This window comes from Vanessa atalanta, chromosome 18, assembly GCF_905147765.1.
Source record: "Vanessa atalanta chromosome 18, ilVanAtal1.2, whole genome shotgun sequence".
NCBI classification, from domain to species: domain Eukaryota; kingdom Metazoa; phylum Arthropoda; class Insecta; order Lepidoptera; family Nymphalidae; genus Vanessa; species Vanessa atalanta.
In genome coordinates this window covers 5,411,358-5,433,982 of record NC_061888.1, presented here as the reverse complement: position 1 = coordinate 5,433,982, position 22,625 = coordinate 5,411,358, and the positions used below count along the sequence as shown (strand labels likewise).

At 32.6% G+C, this 22,625-nt stretch overlaps 2 protein-coding genes across 2 annotated transcripts; one reads left to right on the top strand and one right to left on the bottom strand.

Moving 5' to 3' along the window:
• Positions 1 to 474: 474 nt before the first annotated feature.
• On the bottom strand, positions 475 to 22,233 carry LOC125070954 (ubiquinone biosynthesis monooxygenase COQ6, mitochondrial). The gene is made up of 9 exons (XM_047680982.1): positions 21,847 to 22,233; positions 21,562 to 21,752; positions 20,713 to 20,967; positions 7,175 to 7,282; positions 5,288 to 5,458; positions 4,447 to 4,649; positions 4,054 to 4,169; positions 3,392 to 3,558; positions 475 to 591 (listed from the first exon to the last, which is right to left on the bottom strand). The coding sequence occupies exons 1-9, from the start codon at positions 22,022 to 22,024 to the stop codon at positions 565 to 567; spliced, it is 1,416 nt and encodes a 471-aa protein (XP_047536938.1). The 5' UTR covers positions 22,025 to 22,233; the 3' UTR covers positions 475 to 564.
• Positions 12,382 to 19,797, top strand: LOC125070953 (transient receptor potential channel pyrexia). Its single transcript, XM_047680980.1, has 14 exons — positions 12,382 to 12,465; positions 13,592 to 13,751; positions 14,012 to 14,231; positions 14,645 to 14,801; positions 15,043 to 15,177; positions 15,351 to 15,579; positions 16,174 to 16,419; positions 16,600 to 16,829; positions 17,174 to 17,312; positions 17,387 to 17,580; positions 17,693 to 17,852; positions 17,951 to 18,246; positions 18,736 to 18,933; positions 19,399 to 19,797. The coding sequence occupies exons 1-14, from the start codon at positions 12,427 to 12,429 to the stop codon at positions 19,795 to 19,797; spliced, it is 2,802 nt and encodes a 933-aa protein (XP_047536936.1). The 5' UTR covers positions 12,382 to 12,426.
• Positions 22,234 to 22,625: the final 392 nt, after the last annotated feature.

Genomic DNA, 22,625 nt, shown 5'->3' with positions numbered 1-22,625 from the left:
TTGTATGAGCGAGTGGTGACCACTTACCATTAGGTGGCCAATTTGCCACCTTCCTCCACTTTTTTAAATAAATAAAAAAAGCAGTCGCATTTTGTCCAAAACTGAAGTGACTACCGTATCAATGTGATTATACATATTTGATTTTTTTATAAACAAAAATGTTTATAAAACGAATATTTGTAGCGGCGGTGTTAGTTACGTGGTGCTTATACTGTGCGTGTATATACTGGTTCGCCACGAACGAATTAAAATAATATAAAAATTGTACGATGATTAAAATGTGATTTACTTCTTATAAAAATTAAAACTCTACTTGATATGCAATTACTGTTTATACTTATATGTTATAACTACTGGTACTTTTACTATTGGTTAATCTCGATTTTTATTGTATACTACTATCGGTTGAGAGATTGAAATAAATTATGTTAATTTTTTTAATCTATTTCATTATAATAAAAATAAAAGAAGTATGCAAAAATATGAAGAATTTATTTTTTCAAAATTACATTCATATTTTTTTTAAATAACAACAATCTTTAAATACTTCAGGCGTGGCTTTTCCTATGCGGCGTGAGACATTATAATTTTCTGAAACAAATAAACATAATTATAATTTATGTACTATAAATTGTGGACAGTTAAATTCCATCCGTTTATGGCAAATATTGAAAACCGAAACAGTTTGTACATAAATTCCATTTCTCGCAAATAATCGTGTAAATCTAACAATTAAAAATAATTATTACAGAAGTTTTAATTTAGAAATTTACATCATGATTATACTGATTTTCAGAATTTCAAATTCTAGTACCTAAATTAATTTGTATTTTGTATCTCTAATAAGATTTGTACGCGTGCCGGGTCGCATCGCTATGTGTAGTGACTGTCTCTAAGTAACCTCAACCTCAGTTTTTAAGAATACTTAAATAAATTCGTTTTTTTTGTTTAGGCAAAACAATAGAACTTAGTGAGGAAACTGGAAGTGGCCGAAAGCAGTTAGCTACACAATCGAAAATACTATGTCTTAAAAAATTCGAAGTCATAACAACAACCAAGGAATATAAACAAAAAATTGATATGCAGGTCGGAAAATACTTTTACGCGACTAACACTCCATTCAATCATGTTGAACACGAAGAGTTTAAAAAATTGTGCGCCCTTTTACGGCCTGGGTATAGACCTCCATCAGCCTATGAAATAGGCAAACCCATTTTAGAAAAAAATTAGGCGTTACTGTTAGAAGTTTTATCACAGACAGTGCTGCAAATGAACGATTAATGCGGAGTCATCTTGAGAAAACTGAAGACGTGGATGTAATACAATATGGATTTTCAGCTCATATCTTAAATCTTCTGGCTATAGATTTGGAGATCCCTACCGCATCGATTGTCAAAGTAATAAAATACTTTCGCAACCATCACATTCCAGCAGCTCTATACAAACAAGCAGGCGGTAAAAAGTTAGTCCTCCCTCTAGAAGTACGATGGAACACGATGAACGACGCTTTTTACTCGTATCTGGACAATAGAGGAATTATAGTTCAAGTTAGCCAAGACCATAAAGACAAAATCGATAGGGAGGCTATTAAAATTGTGAATGACTGTCGGATTACAATGAATGCTGTAGATTTCCTTAAAACATTGTCACCCATTGCAACAGTTCTCGACAGGATGACACGTAATACTACCACAATAGCTATAGCTGTTGAAATATGGAATAAACTCGAAGTTGACCTGTTGGGTAACAGTGCATACCAAAGTGCCAAAACAAAGAAAGTCTTTTTGAGCCGCAGAGCAATGGCGCTGCAAGGCTTACATTACGCTGCGAATATGATAGATCACAGGTTCCTTGGTCGAAACCTAAACAACGAACAGAAAAAACAAGCGTAAGACTTCATAACTGCTGGAGGAGTTGATGAAAACTTCGCTCCTTTCATAATGGCACTAACAGCAAAATCTCACCCTTTTCCCAAATTCATGTTGGCGAATCGTTTAAGAACACCTGCCCTATGTTGTGGTGGACTTCCGTGACTCTAGAAGATGAAGAGAGATGGCCACAAAAAGAAAAGTTCATAAAGTTTTGTGAACAGTTATTAACCGCAACAGCTTCAACTGCACCATTAGAGAGATGTTTTTCAATATTTGGGCTAGTGCAGTCAAAGCTAAGAAACCGACTGGGCAACGAAAAGGCTGCAAAGCTGGTATTCTTGTTTAAGTATTACAACCAAGAAGCAAGATCTAGGTTGGCTTTTAGAAGAACAAATAAGTTCTAGTTCTACTGAAGCTATAGCAGCAATGCCTTCTTTGGTCAAGTAGTTTAGTTGCAAATCTGTCAAATCTGACGAACACCGATTTCTCCTTTAATTAATGACATTAATGTTGATTTGTATTGTATTATGTTATATAAAAAAAATTAAACATATATTTTTTGTTTGTTCTAAGACAATAAACCATCGATATTTCTTAAGAAACAATTTAACAAATGATTTTTTAATAATGGTGATAATTATCGGATGATTATCCGATAAGTATCACGGCTCGTTATTATCTTGATAATTTCGAACCCTGCTGATTATACGTAAATAATTTGAATTTAATGAATTAGTAAATATTTGTAAAATTGTCTATGTCTAAATCTTAATGTATTTGATTTAGTATATTTTATCAGAAAGTTAATATGGATGGTGGATTATATGTGTCACAGATTACAATACAGGCAAGTGACGTCACCGACCCCATTGCAGCGACATATTGTAAAAGCAGCGTTTTCTCGCGCTATTTAAATATTGAATTTTTAATTTGATATTTTTCAGCAAATATGTACAAGAATTAAAAAAAAACAATTTTGACTAGGTTCCTTAACCTCTACTAAAAATATAAAATGGATTTTAAAAGCCAGTCAAATACCCTATTGTTACATACATACTAATACTCCTACATACAAACAAACAAATATTACTTCGTCATAATATTAATAGACTCATATAGATTGTTTACACAAAATTATTTGAGACATTTACCTTATTGTACAGCGATGTTTTTGTCGAACAATTTATATAACTGTTTACATAATTTCGGGGATGTAGACTTACTAAGGGATTTGGGGTTGTTAAGAGTCAAATAAACTTAAAGTACCCGTAGAAGGTGATTCAAACCTAGGAAAGCTCTTAAAGTTTGAATTTTTTTTTCTCTTTTTAAATCAAATCAAATCAAAATCTTTTTTATTTTATTTTTCGTCTCTATAATTTTCGCTTAAAAACGAGACCTTTTTATCTAGAGACAACAAACGTATCATTTTACCAAATGCTGACAAAATATCTTAGTATATTTTGTTCAGTGGAGTTATGAATTTTCGATCGAATAATTTCAGTAGTCGATAATCAAGGCACCTTGATGGGATGTAAAGCGTTAGTCAGCTGCAAGCCGAGGCTGCGTGCGAGGACGAGGGGCGGCAGGTCGGCGCCGTACAGCCGGCTGAGCGCGTCCACGGCCAGCTGTGTGGGCACGTTGTGCCTTTGACGTTCGCTTTCATATTTTTCCATCCAATTTGGATGTGCTGAAAATTCAATGCATAAATATTTCATTAACTTTATTCCTTTGAATTATTTTATATCCTTAACACAGTACTTATATTCGTTTGGTGGTAGGGCTTTCTGCAAGCCCGTTTAGGCATGTATCATCAAGATGTCAGATATTCTATAAGTATAGCAGTACTGACTAACTATTGTTGTGTTCCCATTCGAAGGATGAGTGAGCTAGTGTAACTACAGGCACGTTGGACATGACAACTTAGTGCCCAAGGTTGACGGTGTATTGGCGACATATGGAAGGGTTAATATTTTTCACAACACCAATATCTGAGCAGTGATGACCACTTATCACCAGGTGGCCCATTTGCGAGTCCGCTTATCTCATACCATAAATAAAATATATCAGACACAGACAGCATTTCGCACTTGTATATTGTATTTCTATTGTAATTGAAAATATCTTGAAGAATCTACAAATACTGTAATTAATAGTATTCATTGCATGCATATTTAGTACTTACTGATATCTAGTCCAGTATAAATAGAATCTGATAGGAAACTTATCAGATCCTTAACGTCCCCAAAGCCTAGATTGACTCCTTGCCCAGCCAACGGATGGACTCGATGAGCTGCGTCGCTAAAAGACCATATTTGTTTATTAACCATATTTGTTTAAACCGAACCGACTTAAAGAAAAGTACTTATAATGGTTGATTTTATTTCAATTTATTTAAAAATTTATGTCGTGAGGTATTGGGGAGGAGATCAAATTAATTGGGCACGTATACTCAAGAGTTATAAATATATAAAGGAATTAGGGGGGGGGGGGAGATTAAATTAATTGGGCACATATAATAAGGGTTATAAATATATAAAAATCAAAGATGATTAATTATGATAATTGATTATTCTACCCTATAAGTGCAACGCCCGGAGCGATGTATTTCGTGCTGTGACCGAATCCCAGGGGAAAAGCAGCTCTAGAGCCCGATACTATGGACTGAACACTCGGTGGCAATTGCCTCTCAGCACCGTCTGGTAGATCGAACCGCTTCAACCAGGAACCTAACCAAGACGTACAGGCATCGACAACGCTGCTACGAGGATATTGTTTCCACTGGAAAATATAATGCGGCATATGAATTATTTTCAAAATTTTCATTCGTACAATAAAGATTACCTGTTAAATTTACTTCATTGTTTGACGTTGTATCTGTGTTGTGGATACAAATAAAAACAGACACAGATACAGATAAAAAATATATCGTATAAATAACAAGAAAATATTCAAATAATATCTATACAGGGTAAAAATAAAAACGGCAACATTAATTAATATTTATACACTTGGGGTTCCGTACAACTTATATATGTATATTTAGATTTCTTTAATTGTTATTATTATGGGTAATGATAGTAGCCTTAGATATGGTTCTAAAGATTTAGTCATGTGAAAGACAAACAGACAGTATAACTTAATGTGGTAGGGCTTTGGGCATCAGTCCTGACGCCCGGGGCTTAGAAATAGGGCGCAGCTCTGGTGTCTCGCGTATCCTATTTAAAACGGCCCTGAGGAGGACGGCAGCTGTTGTGGCCTCATTTGACGGGAAACCTATTTTATATAAAAAAAAAAACATAGTAATAAAGTTTCACTCATTATGTACGGAACCCAAAAAATATTCTTCTACAATATTATTATTGACAATAACTCAAAACGATTTTGGGGTAAATTCTTTAAAAAAAAGTTATAAAGACCATGGCATCATTGAGGGCATCCACGAATCTTTCCTCGGGCAAGTTCAGTAATTCTTTCGCCTGTGTATCTGTCATCGACCACACGAGGGAGCTCTTTGTCGAATTTAGAGGTAGGAATGCAATCGGCCCGGTCGGTAGGAACCGCTGCCATGCTGTCGTGTTAGTTGTTTCCTGAAATTAATACGCGAATGTACATAAATCATGTTTTTAATAAAAAGTCTTTATTTTTATTAAAGCCAAAAAACAAAATCGTCATTTATAAAAGAGAAAGAGTGAAGCGTCTGTATCGGAACTAGCAGCGCCAAGACCCAAGAAATCCAAATTATAGCTTACATATAAATAAATATATAATTAATATTAGACAACATTACATACATTACTCTGATTCCAATGTAAGTAGCTAACGCACTTGTGTTATGGAAAATCAGAAGTAACGACGGTACTACAAACACCCAGACCCAAGACAACATAGAAAACTAATGAACTTTTTCTACATCGACTCGGGAATCGAATCCGGGACCTCGGAGTGGCGTACCCATGAAAACCGGTGTACACACTACTCGACCAACGACGGCGTCAAAAATAAACGCTATATTTAAAATACAAACCAAAATATCTACACATAAACTGATTGCAAGTGAACCTCGCCGAGATATACGTGTGAGTGTATGTGTGCGAATCATTACCGTCTTTACCATAGGGCACATGGGGCACGTGCCCAGGGCCCCCATCCTGAGAGGGCCCCGAAGAACCAACAATTTACCAAATTAAACCAAAAAATATCTAGCAAAAGGGCCCCAAATTCATGGGTGCCCAAGGGCCCAGCATAGCTTGAGACGGCTCTGGTGCGAATGATTTATTCAACAGGCAATAGCAGGAAGTATGAACTATTTATTTTTACTAGAGTTCGTTTGTAAGAATATGCATGCGCGCTTCAAACATTTTTTTCTACTATTAATTGATAACAACAGCTACCGAGCTACACGAAAAAAGGAAAGAAAATCGGTTTATGAACAGAGGAGAACGTGTACTAATATGATTTGTCTTTGTCTATTTATATATGGATTATCTTCTAGTTAATGCTCAAAATGCGTTGCAATCCGTTTATTTTATCGTAAACAATTATCCGATACTAATCGCCACTAATCGCCAGCGATTACATCCAATTGTGAACAATAACTACACGTGTGAACTAAATGGTGTACATTGTATGGGAAGCCGGGAGAAGCAGAAGCAATATGTTACAAATTTTTTGTCTCAGAAAAGATAACTTCGGAGTGATACGGTAGTAAGCAAGCGATCCCGTGATACCCCGAAAAGATTGCACTGGAGTAGCCATTAATAAACCCACCTCGGGTTTATTAATGGCTACTCCAGTGCAATTGGCTCCGGAGCGTTTCACATACTTCCATTTCATTTGGGGGAGAAGAATTTTTCTAGCAAAAAAACAAAGGCTAAAAATAATACTAAGTAATGCTGTTTGGAAGAGTATCTGATAAGTGGGTGGGTGTGCTAACGATGACAAAATATATCCATTTTTTGGTTTCAAATATTCATGAAAGTACAAAAGGACGAGTACTTCGGGTACTCGTGCTTACCCAATAGTAGTAGAAATCCTTTCCTCATATTGCGTTTGCAAAAGCGAATATACTTATTAAATTTAGTTTGGTTTTAAAGTTTCAGCTATAATAGTATATAATTTCAATTCAGAATATATGACATAAATTTGAGTTTTTCAAGCAATTTTAATGGCATATCAGTGTTTCTTTACGTTAGTTCGATATGAACTCACTTGTAGTTCGAGTATCGATATCGGATCTATATAATGATTCACATCATGTACCTATTCTTATTTAGAATCTTTGTTTATGCTGTCAGCGTTATTACCTCGGCCAAGTGCAGTGTAGCAACAATACCCATTTGATCGTAGTTCCAGGAAACATATTGTACTCCCATAGCTTCGCGAACCGCTGACTTGGCGCCATCTGCACCGATCTGAAAAATAGTAAATCTAAATATTTATTTGAACTCGACAAATGGCTCGCCAGTACTGCGGTTTTACTGACAATTCAAATCTTTTAAAGTCAATAAGAGTTTTATATAAACATATCAACAATAATATAGACTTGTTGTCGCCCGCGACTTTGTTCACGTTTTAGGGGTTGATCGTCAGTTATTTATATAAAATATAGATATATAATAATATTTGTATACAATATCGATAATTAATAAGAATTTAAAATGAAAAAATAAACTATTAAAAGGACTTGATAATATAATCAATTGCTTATCTAAAATTCAATTACAAATTACTTAAAAATTTAATAAACAGCCGAATTGAGAATCTTCCTCGTTTTTGAACTCGGCTAATTAATACAAATCGTTCGTACAAGTACAGATGACGGCATTTAAATATATTAAACGAGATAAAATATATCTCTAAAGAAGAGCATTCCACAGCTTGAGAGCATTATTAATATGATTGTATAAGGTTTACTAACGCAATACATTACTTGAGTCATATTGACTAAAAGCAATGGCCCAGTGGGTAGAAGACGACCTTAATCTGAAGATCGAGGTTGTGTTTGGAAATGCTTAATTTTTGTTTGTAATTAACATCTCATGCTCGGCGAAGAATGATACCATCTTGGGAAAATCAGCACAAGTCCCATGACTGCTGCATGTTGCTAATCCGTACCGTAGCAACTCGGTAGAATTAGTTCCAAATATTATTTAAGAAGAGAGTAGACCTTAGCTGAATTGTGAAAACTTACTTAACTTACTTTACTTTTTACTTTATGATGCTGATGAACTCCACTTACAGTATTGTTTGAGTTCTTGCATTTATTCAATATTAGTTACTTATATTAAATCTTACAATATAAATCAAATCGTTAAGCATCCCAATACTCTCAGATCAAAAGGTCTTTTTTTTAATGTATTTTTTTTATTCAAATAAACAGTGTCACTGGAAGGCGAGTACAAATATCAAATTCAGGTGATAAATCAGCAAGCAAAACTAATAAGTGTCGGTGAACTTATGTACTTGAATTACATAATGCAGCTTTCCTTACGCTAGTTTTTATATCGCAGAGCAAGAAATGAATTTAAAACAAAATTTCGCACGAAAAACTCACACACTGATTATTTCATAGCGTTTAACCGCGATTCTTATTCTTTAATCATAGTATACATTTAAATAATAAACAAACTCAAACGCAGCGGTCGAACGATTTCAAACAAATGCCATTCGAGTAACACCAATCAATTGAAATAACATAAGGTTTGTATTCTCATTCAACGTAGGAAGACATTTATTCAGAACAGTAGCCTTAGAGATTTGTGGAAGAGTGAACGATGCTTAACAGTTTTGCGCATATTTAAGTGTTCCTAGATTAAAAATATGAAACAAAATATCTTCACTGATGTTGGACTTTATTTGAGTCTTTATACGACAGTCGGATGAGTTGGTTGTTTTCTAATTCCATTGTATAAACTGCACCATCGATAATTTTTAATTTAGTTTTTTTTTTCGCATAATTCCGCTAAATATTCTTTGTACAAAAGAAACGTTGGAAATTTTATTTAAATATCATGTGGAAAGAGAATTTTAAATAATGAGGCATCTTCTTATTTAAATTTTCCGTAAACGCAACCGATTCCTTTGATTTCTGAGAAAAATCTTGTTAAAAATGTTAATTTCCGTCGTTTTCCGGCGAATTGCGTGTATTAAAAGTGGAGCGCTCGGTATTGGTGCCAATGGGGTTAAATAAATATATATTTTGGGTGGAAAAGTGCAGGTATCGAGGATTCATCAATATATCACAACATTTAGAAAAAGCGAGTGAGTTCGTTTAGGAAAAATAAAGATTATTTAAGTAATGTGTGAAACGGCTACTGAAAATACTCAGGTAAGCGACACCTTTCAATGTAATATTGATAAATCTTAGATGTTGATAGTTAATATAAATATTTTAAATAAATTATTAAAAGATTATTCTCCAAAATATAAAAAGTATATATAATGTTTGTTTTAGGATATTTTTATTTATTAATTAATTATATTTAACCTTCTTGAATTCTACAGTTATATGGTATCGTAATGTTTTTTATCAGTGAATATTTAAAACGATCGCCACATTACATCTCAATTAGATAGAAAGTAAATGTTAAGAAAAATCCAAACACACGATGCTCGTCAGCGAGACGGATGTCTAAACACAGTCTAAAACAGACTCAAACCGCAAGTAATATAAACAGTGGAGCTATAATGGTAAAACAATCACTTTTCTGAAAATTCATAACTACGATATCTTAATAATTTTTGACAAGATTTTTAACCTCACTCCCGTGAAATGCCTATAGCAGCCGCGATAGGATAATGATTAGAGAACCATTAAATTTTTATGGATAATTGCGGGATAAAACCCGGGCAATTGCACCACTGAAATTTCATGTTATTCATTTGTATGTACAATACATTTATTTTTATATGAAATGGAAAGGAAGACTAGAGAGGTCAAAAAGGTCACCTGATGGAAAGTTGTCAACATCGCCCATAGACATTGGGAGACGTAAAAAATATTAAGCATTCCTTATAACATTGAGATGTTATGTATTTTGTGTCTGTAGTTACACTGGCTTACTCAACCTTCAAACCGGAACACAACAATACTGTGTATTGCTGTTTGCCGGTAGAATATGAGATAAGAGGGTTTTACCTATCCAGACGGGCTAGCAAAAAGCCAAGATAATAATTCATTGCGTCAAGAACATCGCAAAAACATTAATGTGTCGGATGAGAATCTGACACATGAGTATCCTTCAAATTGTATTGGAGGATGTGGTAAAGCTCAAATTAAATCAATACTCAAGACGAGGAGAGGCCTTAGCCCCATAATACAGTTTTGATTACTTGATTATGTTGTCAGTATCAGTGTTAAGTTCAAAAATCGCAATAATATATTGTAAACTCTTCGCTGGTTTAAATATAAGAAGTGTTTTTTCACGTCGTTATGGACGTCTGTTATTAGGTGAAGGTTTGATAAATAAAACAAACTAGATAGTTTAAAAATAAAAACTACAACCAAAGAGCGAAAACCTCTTCTGTCCATCTGTTTCAATGGATGTAATAAAAATATATAATGGTCAAGGTTTTTTTGAGTTGTTTTATTTAATAATTACAATATTTAATGTGCAGTTTTAACTTTAAAATGTCAAATAAAGAATAAGTGATGATCTACTATTTTTCGCCCGCGTTTTATGGTACGTAGGCTTTAGTTACAAAAAAAAGTAACCTAGTCCATCCTTGAGCCTATAAGCTTGCTTCATTTCAAATTACATCTAATTCGGTCTAGAGGTTTATACGAGAAATCGTAACACTCAGACATGCAGACAGACAGCTCCTTTAAGATTTTTAATACCAATATAGCCTAGTCTATACTAGGTTATAGATCATTTACTAAAAATATATATTAGTATCTCAGAATACATTTTTTAAAGTGGTCAGATGAAATGTTGCGAACGTTTTAAAAGCTTAAAACGTAACTTATTACAAAAACACGTGTTGGAAAAGTAATTTCTGCTAAAGTTTAGCCACCTGCACTTAATAATTCTATTTCTACGGTACTAACTAGACTGTAGCACGGCTAATGTGTGGCACGTACCCGCACAAAACAGGGCTGGTTAATCGCGTGTACATTAAAATAAACGCGACTTAGATATTTTAAAACCAGACATTCTATTAGAGTTTTTAAGACGCCAGTTAACATCTTTAAATTATGCTATCATTTTGTTTTAATTTCTGTTACTTCTTCATTATTTTAAGCAGAATAAAATTGTATCTTATTAGTCCTTCTATTACATTAAACAATAACATAAAATGTAAATAGTCTAAATTTAAGGCAGGTGAAGCTGCGATGTGTAGTTGTGTCCAACTACTTATAAATATATTTATATGTGTGCACTTTCTTCAGAACGTGTTGCGTATTAGTTTTTTCAGTAACGCATTACAGAACAGAACGTCTCCACGTGTGTTAGTATAGATTTTACATGAAGCCCTGAATGATTTCACCGTTGGCAACCCTAACTTAGCTGTACTAATAATAGAAAAGAATTTTGGACCAATTGTTTGCATATTTGTTCCATACTGAAGATTTCCGTAAAATGAGCTTAAATATTTAGTTAGTATGTAATTATTTATTCCGGATTAAGCGATGTTCAAATGTAGACATTCTATTCAAATTAAAAATCAGTATTTCGAAATTTGTAAGATTTCGTTTTTCGTTAACTAACTATATTTAAATTTACAACTACTCATATTACCACTGTTGATTATTTTGGATTTTCTAAGTGTACTATCATCAGTGACGGGGCAAACTAAAATTTTACGGTTGGCCATCACAAGCCATTCAGGGCACTTTTTTTTCAATTGTCAATTTTGATACATAACAATGCAAATATGATGTTAAGTAAGTGCACTTAAAATACGAAAGATACATCTGTAAACTTCGTTTCGTAATTCATAAAATTGGGACCGGACCCTTTAACCGTGAGCCCACGTCTTCGGCTCACTCTTTACTATCATTAATTTAAGGAGGCGGAAAAAATTAAGACACTATAAATTGATGTAACAAATAAAAAGCATTAAATAATGTAATGGTTTAAACAACGCATACAGAGAAGCTAGCTCAGCTATTCCTAAAAAGAAATTTGTAAATAAGCAATCGTTGGAATTTTCATAAATTACCGTTTCGTCGAATGTGAAGTTATCAAAATAGAACGAAAGTCGATTATAAACTAAAACACAAAATAAGCATCATCTAATCTGTTCGCTCAAACTATCTAACGCAAAAAAAATACTGTGATCAAAAAATAGAAAAAGAATGTCACCAAGGACGTAGGTTAAGCAATAAAATTTATGTGAAACGCATAATGAAATTTTTTATTTACGTTCATCGACTAGACGCCGTAAAATTAAGACGAAAGTTACATATTAATATAATTGGTTATATAAAGAAATATTGTATTCCATTATTAATATTTGCCGGCGGGGACGATTCGGGAACCAAAGTTTTCAGTTTGATACGAAGCGCGGGCGGACGCTGTTTTGATATGCGTTCACGTTTCCGTAAATCGTAATGCCTTCTGTGAAAACCAAGAATACAAAGAGCAAAAAGGTTTTATATCTTATTTATTCATTTTAAATTTGTGTGTGTTTGTGTACAGCAACATAAAATGTTATGCATTTTTTATTTAAAGATGAAAAACTAATGTATCAACATTGCGTTATAATATCGTCCTACGCAAGTATTTTAAACATTTTTAAATTAGGCAACACGTAAGTGGTGTATTCTTGTATAGTTATTGAATAAATGTGATCAAATAAAATAACTTTATATCTCAATAAAGGTTTAAGGGCTATAAACTGGGTAACAATGAGTTACTGTACACTAATCAAGTAATGCTCGACGGCATCGTAAATGATGATAATTAAGTAATAAAATTATAATAATTATCCATTTTATGAAAAGATTTAAAAAAAAAAACCTTTTTATACTTTTATGATAATCTTTAAAAAGGTTATTATTTAATAAGTATGGTAGAGATACTTAGTATTTATTGTTTTAAAGATAATTTTTCGATAAAGAAAATTATACAATATCAGTAAATATTTAAGTACTTTAGTATTGGAGTCTGTTTTGATTCTTTTTTAAATATATTTTATACATCATTTTACTTAACTTTATATTTTACAATATTAAGATTTAAGACATATCATATTAGAGTATGTTAATATAAAATTTGTAACAAGCTCAATGGTACGATGAATTATAGAAATAAAAAATGGAGAATTTCAACACGCAATAGTAGTTTCAATAAATATTTTACCTCCAAACAAATAATATCAATCAACAACTACACGCGTGAGTTCTTCCTCGTCATGCTATCAACAAGTGTGAATCTATTAAAAAGTCGACCATCAAATTTTTCTTTTAAAAATGCTGATCATATCTACATATAAGAACATAACATATAACATTTGACGAAACAATATTGCGACCGACAAAAACAATGTAATATTTAATTTTGATATTAATTATAAGTAGTATATTAGAGTTTAAATTTGTATGATAAATAGGTATTCTTAAAATTATTTAATACTTTTAATTCCCGTGTACAGTTTAGAGGAAGAAAATAATATTTATATATAATATTAATTTCATACTTTTGCAAAATTTTAAATAACAATCTAGAAGAACGCTATACTTGTACCGATATAGAGTCATAATATACTTGTTATAGGATTTTCGCGAAGGTAGTACGCGATGGAGAGAAGACATATGTGAGGTAGCTGAGGACTCGGAGGAGGGGGAGGCTGGTTACATTTCTAGTGACGAATCTGCCCATGCCGCTGATCTTGGAGATCGATTGAGAGTTAAGTCCAGAGACATTTGGGAGTCAGGTAAATAGTAAAACATTTTACATTACTCTTCTCAGATTTATTTTAGTAAAAAGCTAGCTCCTTCGCGAGTTTTATCTGCGTTATGGCTCCGCTACCGGGGATCATAGCGTAATTTTATATCATAGACTATAATCTTTCTCAATAAATGGGCTGTCTAACAAAAAATATATTTACAAATTGCACTGGTGAATCCTGACCCTAGCGCAAGATGGATTACGAACGTAAAAGTTTAAATAAAAAAAATATATATTTATTTACAGACGAAATACAATATGCACTGAGGCATTTACCTTACGCTGATGAATTATCAACTCTACTAGAAACAGCACATTATGAAGACGTTATATTCTTTGTGTCCCAGTCGGACACCGATAGAATACGTACGGCAGTTCTATGGGCTTGTTGGTTCGGGCGCAGTTCTTTGCTATCGAAACTATTAAAAGTTGGTGCCGATCCTAATAGCTGCGATGACGCCGGGAGGTAAAGATGTTTTATTTATATGGAAGCGGTTACAGTAGTAAGAAACTAGCTGTCTCCCGCAGCTTCGTTCGCAATTCAGAGATTGGTTATCAGGTGTTAGGCATAAAAAAGTTATTTATGTCCTTCCTTGGAGTTCAAGCTCGCTTCATACCAAATTTCATCAAATTCGATTCAGTGGCTTAGCCGTGAAATAGCAACAGACGAGACAAACATAATAACTTCTATATATAATATGAAAACAACAAAGAACTTTGATCGAACTTTTAAAAGCACTTTGCAAAATTATCTTGTCAGTACTAAATAAAGCTACTATCTGCTTGGACTGGGGATTCTGCCAAGAAATGGCACGACATTCAACAATTATTCTTACTATAATGTTGTTCAATTCGATTAGCTAATTTTTCCATTTGCAGATCATGCCTTCACCTCGCTTGTTTAGTGGACAACGAGGAATGTGTAAAAATTTTATTAGAACATGGTGCCGATCCAAACATATGGGATTCGAAGACTGACAGAAAAGCAACACCTTTACACTGCGCAGCGAGCGCTAAATCTTTGTCTTGCGTCAAGGCACGTTCAATATCATTCTAATAATCGTACATACCGGATAAAATAAGTCGTATTGCCATCTGATTCGTATCAATATCCAAACATTCAGTATAACTGACAATTATACGTTTAAATAAGTATATCATATTCATGTCTGTGCTTATATATTAAACCTAAACATGAAAGGGTGTATGCGAGATAATTATTTATATAATGCTCTTTTTATTACATACAAGTGTTAATTTTGTATCATTGTTTTCAGGCCTTGATAAGCCACGGGGCAGATGTTAATGCAGGACTAAACGAACATTCTCCCTTACACTACGCGGTACTCAGTGACGCGCCGGAAGTAGTAAATGTGCTGTTGGAAGCAGGCGCGTGTCCTGATACACCACAGGTGCGTCTGCGCTTAATCGTTTCTTGTCAAACAAAGTTCTAAAACAAACAATTTAGTCGAACAAGGCATTGAAGTTGTATAATTCGAGAAATCTGTAACATGAATCATAACGAATGAATAATAAATATATTTGTAGAAATAATCTTCGTAACAAATACAACGTTGTTTTATAGGTTTTTACTGAAACACCTCTACACGTGGCGGCGTCTTTAGGATCTGCTTCTTGTATGAAGCTACTATTAGACGCGGGTGCGGACGTTCGAGCTGCATTAGGTCCTGGGCGCGCTACGGCACTGCATTTGGCAGCTGTGGATGGTCACGCTGAGTGCGCCGGTCTACTTCTTGAACACGGAGCACATATAGACTGTACGAATTCAAGAGGGCAAACGAGTCTTCATCTAGGTAATTTATATTTTAATACATGAAGTAAAAATGTTGTACAAATCCTTTTAAAGAAAATTACGCGGAAAGAGGAGTGTGAAATTTGGCACAATTAAAGTCTGTATAGAAGAGAATTAAAAGAAAACGTTTAAATTAAATATTTTTATATAATACGCACACTATGATGCGTTCATACTGCCAAAGAGAAATTCAAATTCACGAGTCAAAAATCAATAACATTTTTTGACATTTCATTTCATGACACTAACTCCTTCCCAAAGTATGAATTGAAAAATATTTTTGCTTTAGCTAGTACGTTTAATTAAGAGTCAACTGGTCTTTAATACTGATACACCGAATTCATAGAAAGAGGCATGTATACGCAGAAGTTAACGCGAGTGACACTGCGGGCTTGATGATATTATAATGTCATGTATACTTTGCTTGAGTTTGTATAGTTTAACATGATAATTTCAAAAAACTAATAATTCATTTTGGGGTCAGCTTTCAAATAGTCAAATTATTGAGGATGAAGCTGAAAACTAAGCATGAACTGCATGAAGTACGTAGTACGCATTATAATTATATAAACGACAAAATTGATTATTTTTACAGCGGCATTAGCTCAATCTGTTGAAGTAGTAGAACTTCTAGTGACTAAACGAGCAGATGTGCGCTCAAGAGATGTTGATGGCAGAACACCACTACACGGAGCGATAGTCAGAGGAGCTCGTGCGTGCGATGTTGCTAGGATGTTGCTATCGGTGGGAGCAGATCCAAATGCTCCCGACAATTTTGGATACACTCCAGTCCATATCGCTGCATTAAATGAGTTCTCTGCGTGTGTTTTACTGCTATTGGGTAAGATGCTGAATCTTACAAGCTATTTTTCTAAATATATTGTTCATTTTCATTTAGATGATTCTTATATTTGGGTTAATCACCATAAACATAAAACGCTAAAGAATAATTTATATTTACATACCTAATTTATGTTACGGTTAGTAACGCATTGACTGTAGTAAGCGGTGGGTGTTACAGATTATGGGGGTGACGTAACATTGCGAACAAATGGTGGTGTATCAGCATTATCATTCATTGTTCGACGAGTTCCTGATGTCATTCCTCGATATCTATGCAAGTTTGATGATGCGGTACATGTAAGCGAACACGAAATTGGTGATGTTGACTGTGAACTCACCATTGATTTCCGACCGTTGGTTCCTTGTCTCTCGAGAGGAGAGGCTGAGTTACTATTAGCGTTTGTGGAGGTAATCAATTATTTTTATTAAATATTGCCTTAATCAAAAAAAAAGTTTAATGTGAAAGAAAATGTGTATAATATGTGGTTATATAATTAATCTCGTGCTGGGCGATGAAGAAAAATATAATTAGTAAACTGCATAGCATGCATGCATGCACTATATCGGATTAAACTCTGCTAATCTTCTTTCCTAATCTTTTCATCCAGAGACGATGAGGTGCCCAACAGTGAGACATTTATAGGCTGTTACACTAACGTCTATAGTCTATGATTACGATTATTTTACTTTCTAAATATAAAAATAAATATTATTACCTATAGTAGTGTTTGAATTTTTGATTTGTTCAACAGGTCGGTCGTAAAGATGTTTTGAAGCATCCAGTAGCAGAGACATTCCTTTTTTTGAAATGGCGAAGAATAAGAAAATTCTTTGTATTAAGTTTTGTTTATCATGCGATATTCATAACATTGTATAGCCTATATATACTACGTATGTATCAGTTTATCAATAGTCATATAACGTAAAATTTCATACGTATCTTCTGATAGTATCTGTTTTTCCAGAGTTATTCTTATGTGAAGATGTAACTTGTGACGTTCCGAGTTACTTACGGCCTATACAGTATTTAATCGTCCTTCTGAATGTATGTTTCTTGGCGAAAGAAATTTTTCAAGCATGTCTGGATTATTCGGCTTACATTCGACAATGGGAAAATTGGTTGCAATTGCTTATCATTATTGGTGTTTTTCTCTGCACGGTAAGTTTCCAATTAGGTTCAGTTGTTTGACCATGAAAGAGCAACATACAGACAGTTACTTTCGCAGTTATATTATTACTATAGATTTAAAATGTTTTATTTAACTTTTCAGATACCAACTTGGTATCGAGGAAATGGAGTAGCGAACGCGAACACTTCAAATTGGCAACACGATGTCGCAGCCATAACGATATTCTTTTGCTGGCTTGAATTAATGATGATAATTGGGCGCTTTCCAACATTTGGGCTTTACGTGCAAATGTTTACAACTGGTAATTAAACCCTTCTACTATTATATTTAAAAATATTTGAAGATTCTAATCAGATAAATATTGCTACTTGTTAAAAATAAATTTGATATTTTTTTCAGTGACGGTGAATTTTGCTACATTTTTATTGGCTTACAGCTGTCTTCTCATAGCATTTGGTTTAGCGTTTAGTGTACTGTTCAGCAATTACCCAGCATTCCATTTGCCAGCTGGCCTTGTCAAGACGGTCATGATGATGTCCGGAGAATTGGAATACGAAGATATATTTTACAATAATTGCACAAATTCCCAAATACACTATCCACTGACCGCTCATGGAATGTTTTTGGTATTCGTGTTGCTCGTGACAGTTATATTGACTAACCTTTTGGTTGGATTAGCTGTAAGCGATATTCAGGTAAAGATTAAAATATAGAATATTTTATTTTTTTAAACAAAAAAACGATATCAAGAAATGCCGTAAAAAATGTTGTCCATTCAACGACGGACGATCTCAAGATATAGTTAAATGTACAGAAGATATTATAATGCACATATGTGTGTACAAATCGCAAGTGCTTGCTGTATTCCTACATTATCTTAATCCGGCGAGACAGCTATTCGATGCGACCAAGGGAAGATCAAGCTTTCCAAACATATAAGCTAGCCTCTAGAGTTTAGTAATGACGTAAAGTTTACGACCTCTTCTAATTACCAATTAATAATAATTATTATAGTTGTGTCGGAAATGTATCATTAGTTGAATGCTCTATCAGCTTTATTCTAATATCATAAAGCTGAACATTTCATGAATTTTTCATATCAACAATACCTAAATTAGTATGACTTAGGGACATTAAGAAATCTATAATTAGATAAATATATATAGTATATTCGATTGTTTTAGGCATTACAAGAAAGCGCTGGACTCGACCGTTTAGTTCGTCAAACTCAATTAGTAGCACATTTGGAGAGTATGCTCTTCAGTACTCTACTATCATGTGCTCCGCAACAGCTCTTAGCGGTGCTTCGTTGGGGTGCATTATTGACGGCATCACATTTGCGAACTTTGAATATCAGACCGAACGATCCAAGAGAGAACAGGGTAAGAAGGTTTCATTCATTCTTCAGAAAATGCAACCAAATATCTACAAAGCTGTTCGTTTTTTTATACAAATGATTTCTTAATAAAGTTAAAAGTTAGCTTATTTATTAGCAACTGGATTAGTCTAACTATTCCAACCACAGCAAGAATAAAGACAAATAAATAATTTTGACAATAAATTGACGCGGTATAAGTCGTAGAGATCTTGAATAACTTATGTATTAGGGATTCGCGAAGTTGTTATCGGAACTATTGAAGTAAAATTAATGTCGATTTAAATAGTTAAATGGAATAGTGTTGTGATATAAATAAAGATATATCAGTAAAGGACTGTGTGTAGTGCATATATTACGCACAGTTATTAGAAAATCGCATCGTTTTTTTTATCAGATTATACGGATTTGGTGCCTCCAGATGGTCGCCAATGATTATGTAATTTGTATTGATTCATTGTTTAAATTTTAGATACCCAGAGAATTAATTGCTTCAATCTACAAGATGGTGGCAAGTCGTAAGGATACAAAGAAAAGCATTCGTAAAAATAATAATTATGAATGTCGAATAAGAAAATGTAAAGATGACGAAGACATCGAAAGGCAAATTGTCAAAAGGAAGAGCTATCTTTATGATCGTTTCTCATTAGAAAGTCAAAATGTAGAAAGACGAAAAAAAAACACAACGACATCCGTAGAAAATCGAAATAGGCCGATGTCTTTTACAATTAATGCTATACAGGAGATTTGTATGGTTGATATTAAAAACCAATTAGCAGATTTGACAAAGAAAATAAATAAATTAACTGAAACGACAGATTCTAGGTTGAGTTTGATTGAAAAAAAATTGGATGATATTCAACCTCCATAGATGTTATGAAAATTATTTATAAAAATTTCTAAATTTTTATATCATAATAAAATGATAATAAATTGTCAATTGACAATTGTTAATAAATATATTTAAGAATATAATAAATTATTTATTTATATATTGCGTTATTTAGTTGTGTTAAGTTTTGTGTATAAATGTAATATACACAAACATTTACACTGTATTAGCTTATGAATAAAATATTTAAAGTAATCTATGATTATATGGCAATGTTTGAATTTGATTGACCTTAGTATAAGATAGTGTGTAAAATACACTCAATAAAAACGAGAGCTGTCATGGAACACCCAGTTGGAAAGAAGTTGCTTTCGCTGTGTACTACTTATTAAATAAAAGACAAAATAAAATTAATAAACTATTTTTTTTAAATAATTAAATTATTTAATAAAATTTGGCAAAGACATAAATATTATTATGCCATGCTTTTTTATTTGCTATTTGCCATTTCTTTTTTTCTATGTTACAATTTCTGGCAGTTCACTCTACTGTAAGGTGCGTACAATAAATTTGTTCCAAAAACTGAACAAAGAGGGAATTATTTGTGTCTTAGAAAATTAGAATTTTTAATTTAAAAGAAAAATATTCTAAATACATTCTAAAATTACACATTCATTTATAAAATTATGCAGCTAACTATTTTATTAGTCAGCTCTAGCTGACAATGTTCTAATCAGTTATATTGATAATATGCAAACCATTCATTAATATAATTACATGCATGCATGTACAAAAGGTCACACACACAGATATCCTCCTAAGATTTTTAGATTTTTACCAATAAGATTTCTAGCAATTGTAATTTCCATAAAAGGATATTCCATAGAGGATATTTAACATTTACTTAATAATTAAAATGATTTAAACTTAAGAGGAATCTTTATCTTCACTTACCAATAGATCACATGAGTAGGTATCACCATTATGCATTTTGACAATATGTCCATTTGAATCATGACCTCCTTTTGATAGCTCATATCCAACTACCTTGGCTCCATAAACAATATCTACATTTTTAATTGTTGATGATTTTAATTCTCTATTAATACTTTCGAGTAATACATCATTCTCTACGATGTATGATATATCATCATCTAAAATATCAGAACTGCAAAATGATATTAAGGCATCTGAACAAGCATCCCAGACCTAAAATGAAAAAAAAAAAACATCAGAAATTACCAGAATTAAGTTGCTAATGTTTTGTAATTGTTACAGAAAAATATTTATTTATTTTTAAAGTTTCATTATGAAAATTAAATCAAACAATTCTATTAAAATTCCAAAAAACAAAAACTTCATTTTATTTTGCTATGATACTACAATATTAAATATATTATTTAGAATTGATCTAATTCTATTGTACATAGAGACTCAATAAGTTTTTTTTTTTTATTACAATTTTTATTTATTGTCAGATATTATGCTTCAATATATATTCATTTCATGTGTAATTTTATTTAACTATCACTTTATTCATTGAAGTATCTCTAATTCATGTATTTCTAATTATTCTAATGGTTGATTGTAGACAATGTTTTCATACAAATTTAAACAATATTGTTTTTCTTTTATCAACAGCATTTTAAGATAAACTTACTTATCTATTATAGTAATTGTACTAGTTTACAAGAACTACACTATCTTAAAAAGGTACAGAAATATAGTGGTAGAGTTACAAATTACAGAAAGGACAAGGACATGTGCATTAAAGTCTTATATCAATAGTAAATTAATACTCACTTGCATGTGCCTTACAGGTTGTAGTCTCATTTTTTCTACATGTTGCCAGACTTCTAAGGACTTCATAAGAGATTTCGTGCTTTGATTTAATGCTACCACTCTATTGCTATACTCTGGTTTAAGTTTAAATTTTTTATCCGGACTACCTTCTAATAATAGAACTTTCAAATTAGAAAGTAAGGATTTTTTTCCTTAAATGAAAAAATTAGCTTGATAAGTATTTTGAGAATAACACTGTAAAGACTTTGAATTTTGTTTTTTATAAAAACTAAATCTAATACATACCCATAGCACATGCCAAAGCGCAGCCAACCATTCCACCACCAGCTATTATAACGTCATATTTCCCCTTAAAATTTTGCTCATTATTATTACTATATTTTCTATACGAAGCTAAGGACCTAATATTAGTAATTCTTGTTACTAATATATTGTTTAATTGAATACTTTTAGTAATCAACATTTTTTTAAATTTTATGTTGTACGTCGAGCGATATACCGATACAATTAATTAAAACAATTCTTGTTTTAACGATATTTAGTATAACTTATAGGTTTTTGTCATAATTATGCGTTTTTTAGCATTATAATTACCGACGTGAAATAACCATTAATTATAGAAATAATGTATAATAAAAATATATATTACATTGACTTTTGGTTTACATTTGGTTTTGACGTTTTGCTTTTGATTTAAATTTATAAGAAATGTCATTTTATATTTGTCAAATTGACAATTATCTTTATTAGAGTAAGCATTTTAGGATGCGTTCCAGTAAGCCCTCACGAACGTGTTTTTTCCAACTCCAGTTTCTTGGGAGCGTTGCAATCGAAAACTCAAGTGTACAAGACTATAGCGCGTTTTAATATTTAGTCGTTTACGTAAGTATTACAAATAATGAACGTGAACTTTTTTATACTACATTTTAGTAGATTTATGTTTTAAAATGTAGGCAAAATATCTTTTAGATTTGGATATTTTTTTATTCATTACATTATTATTGATGTTTGCACCACGACCATAGTGTCGTCATGTAGAACGATTGAAAAAATATTGGTCGTTG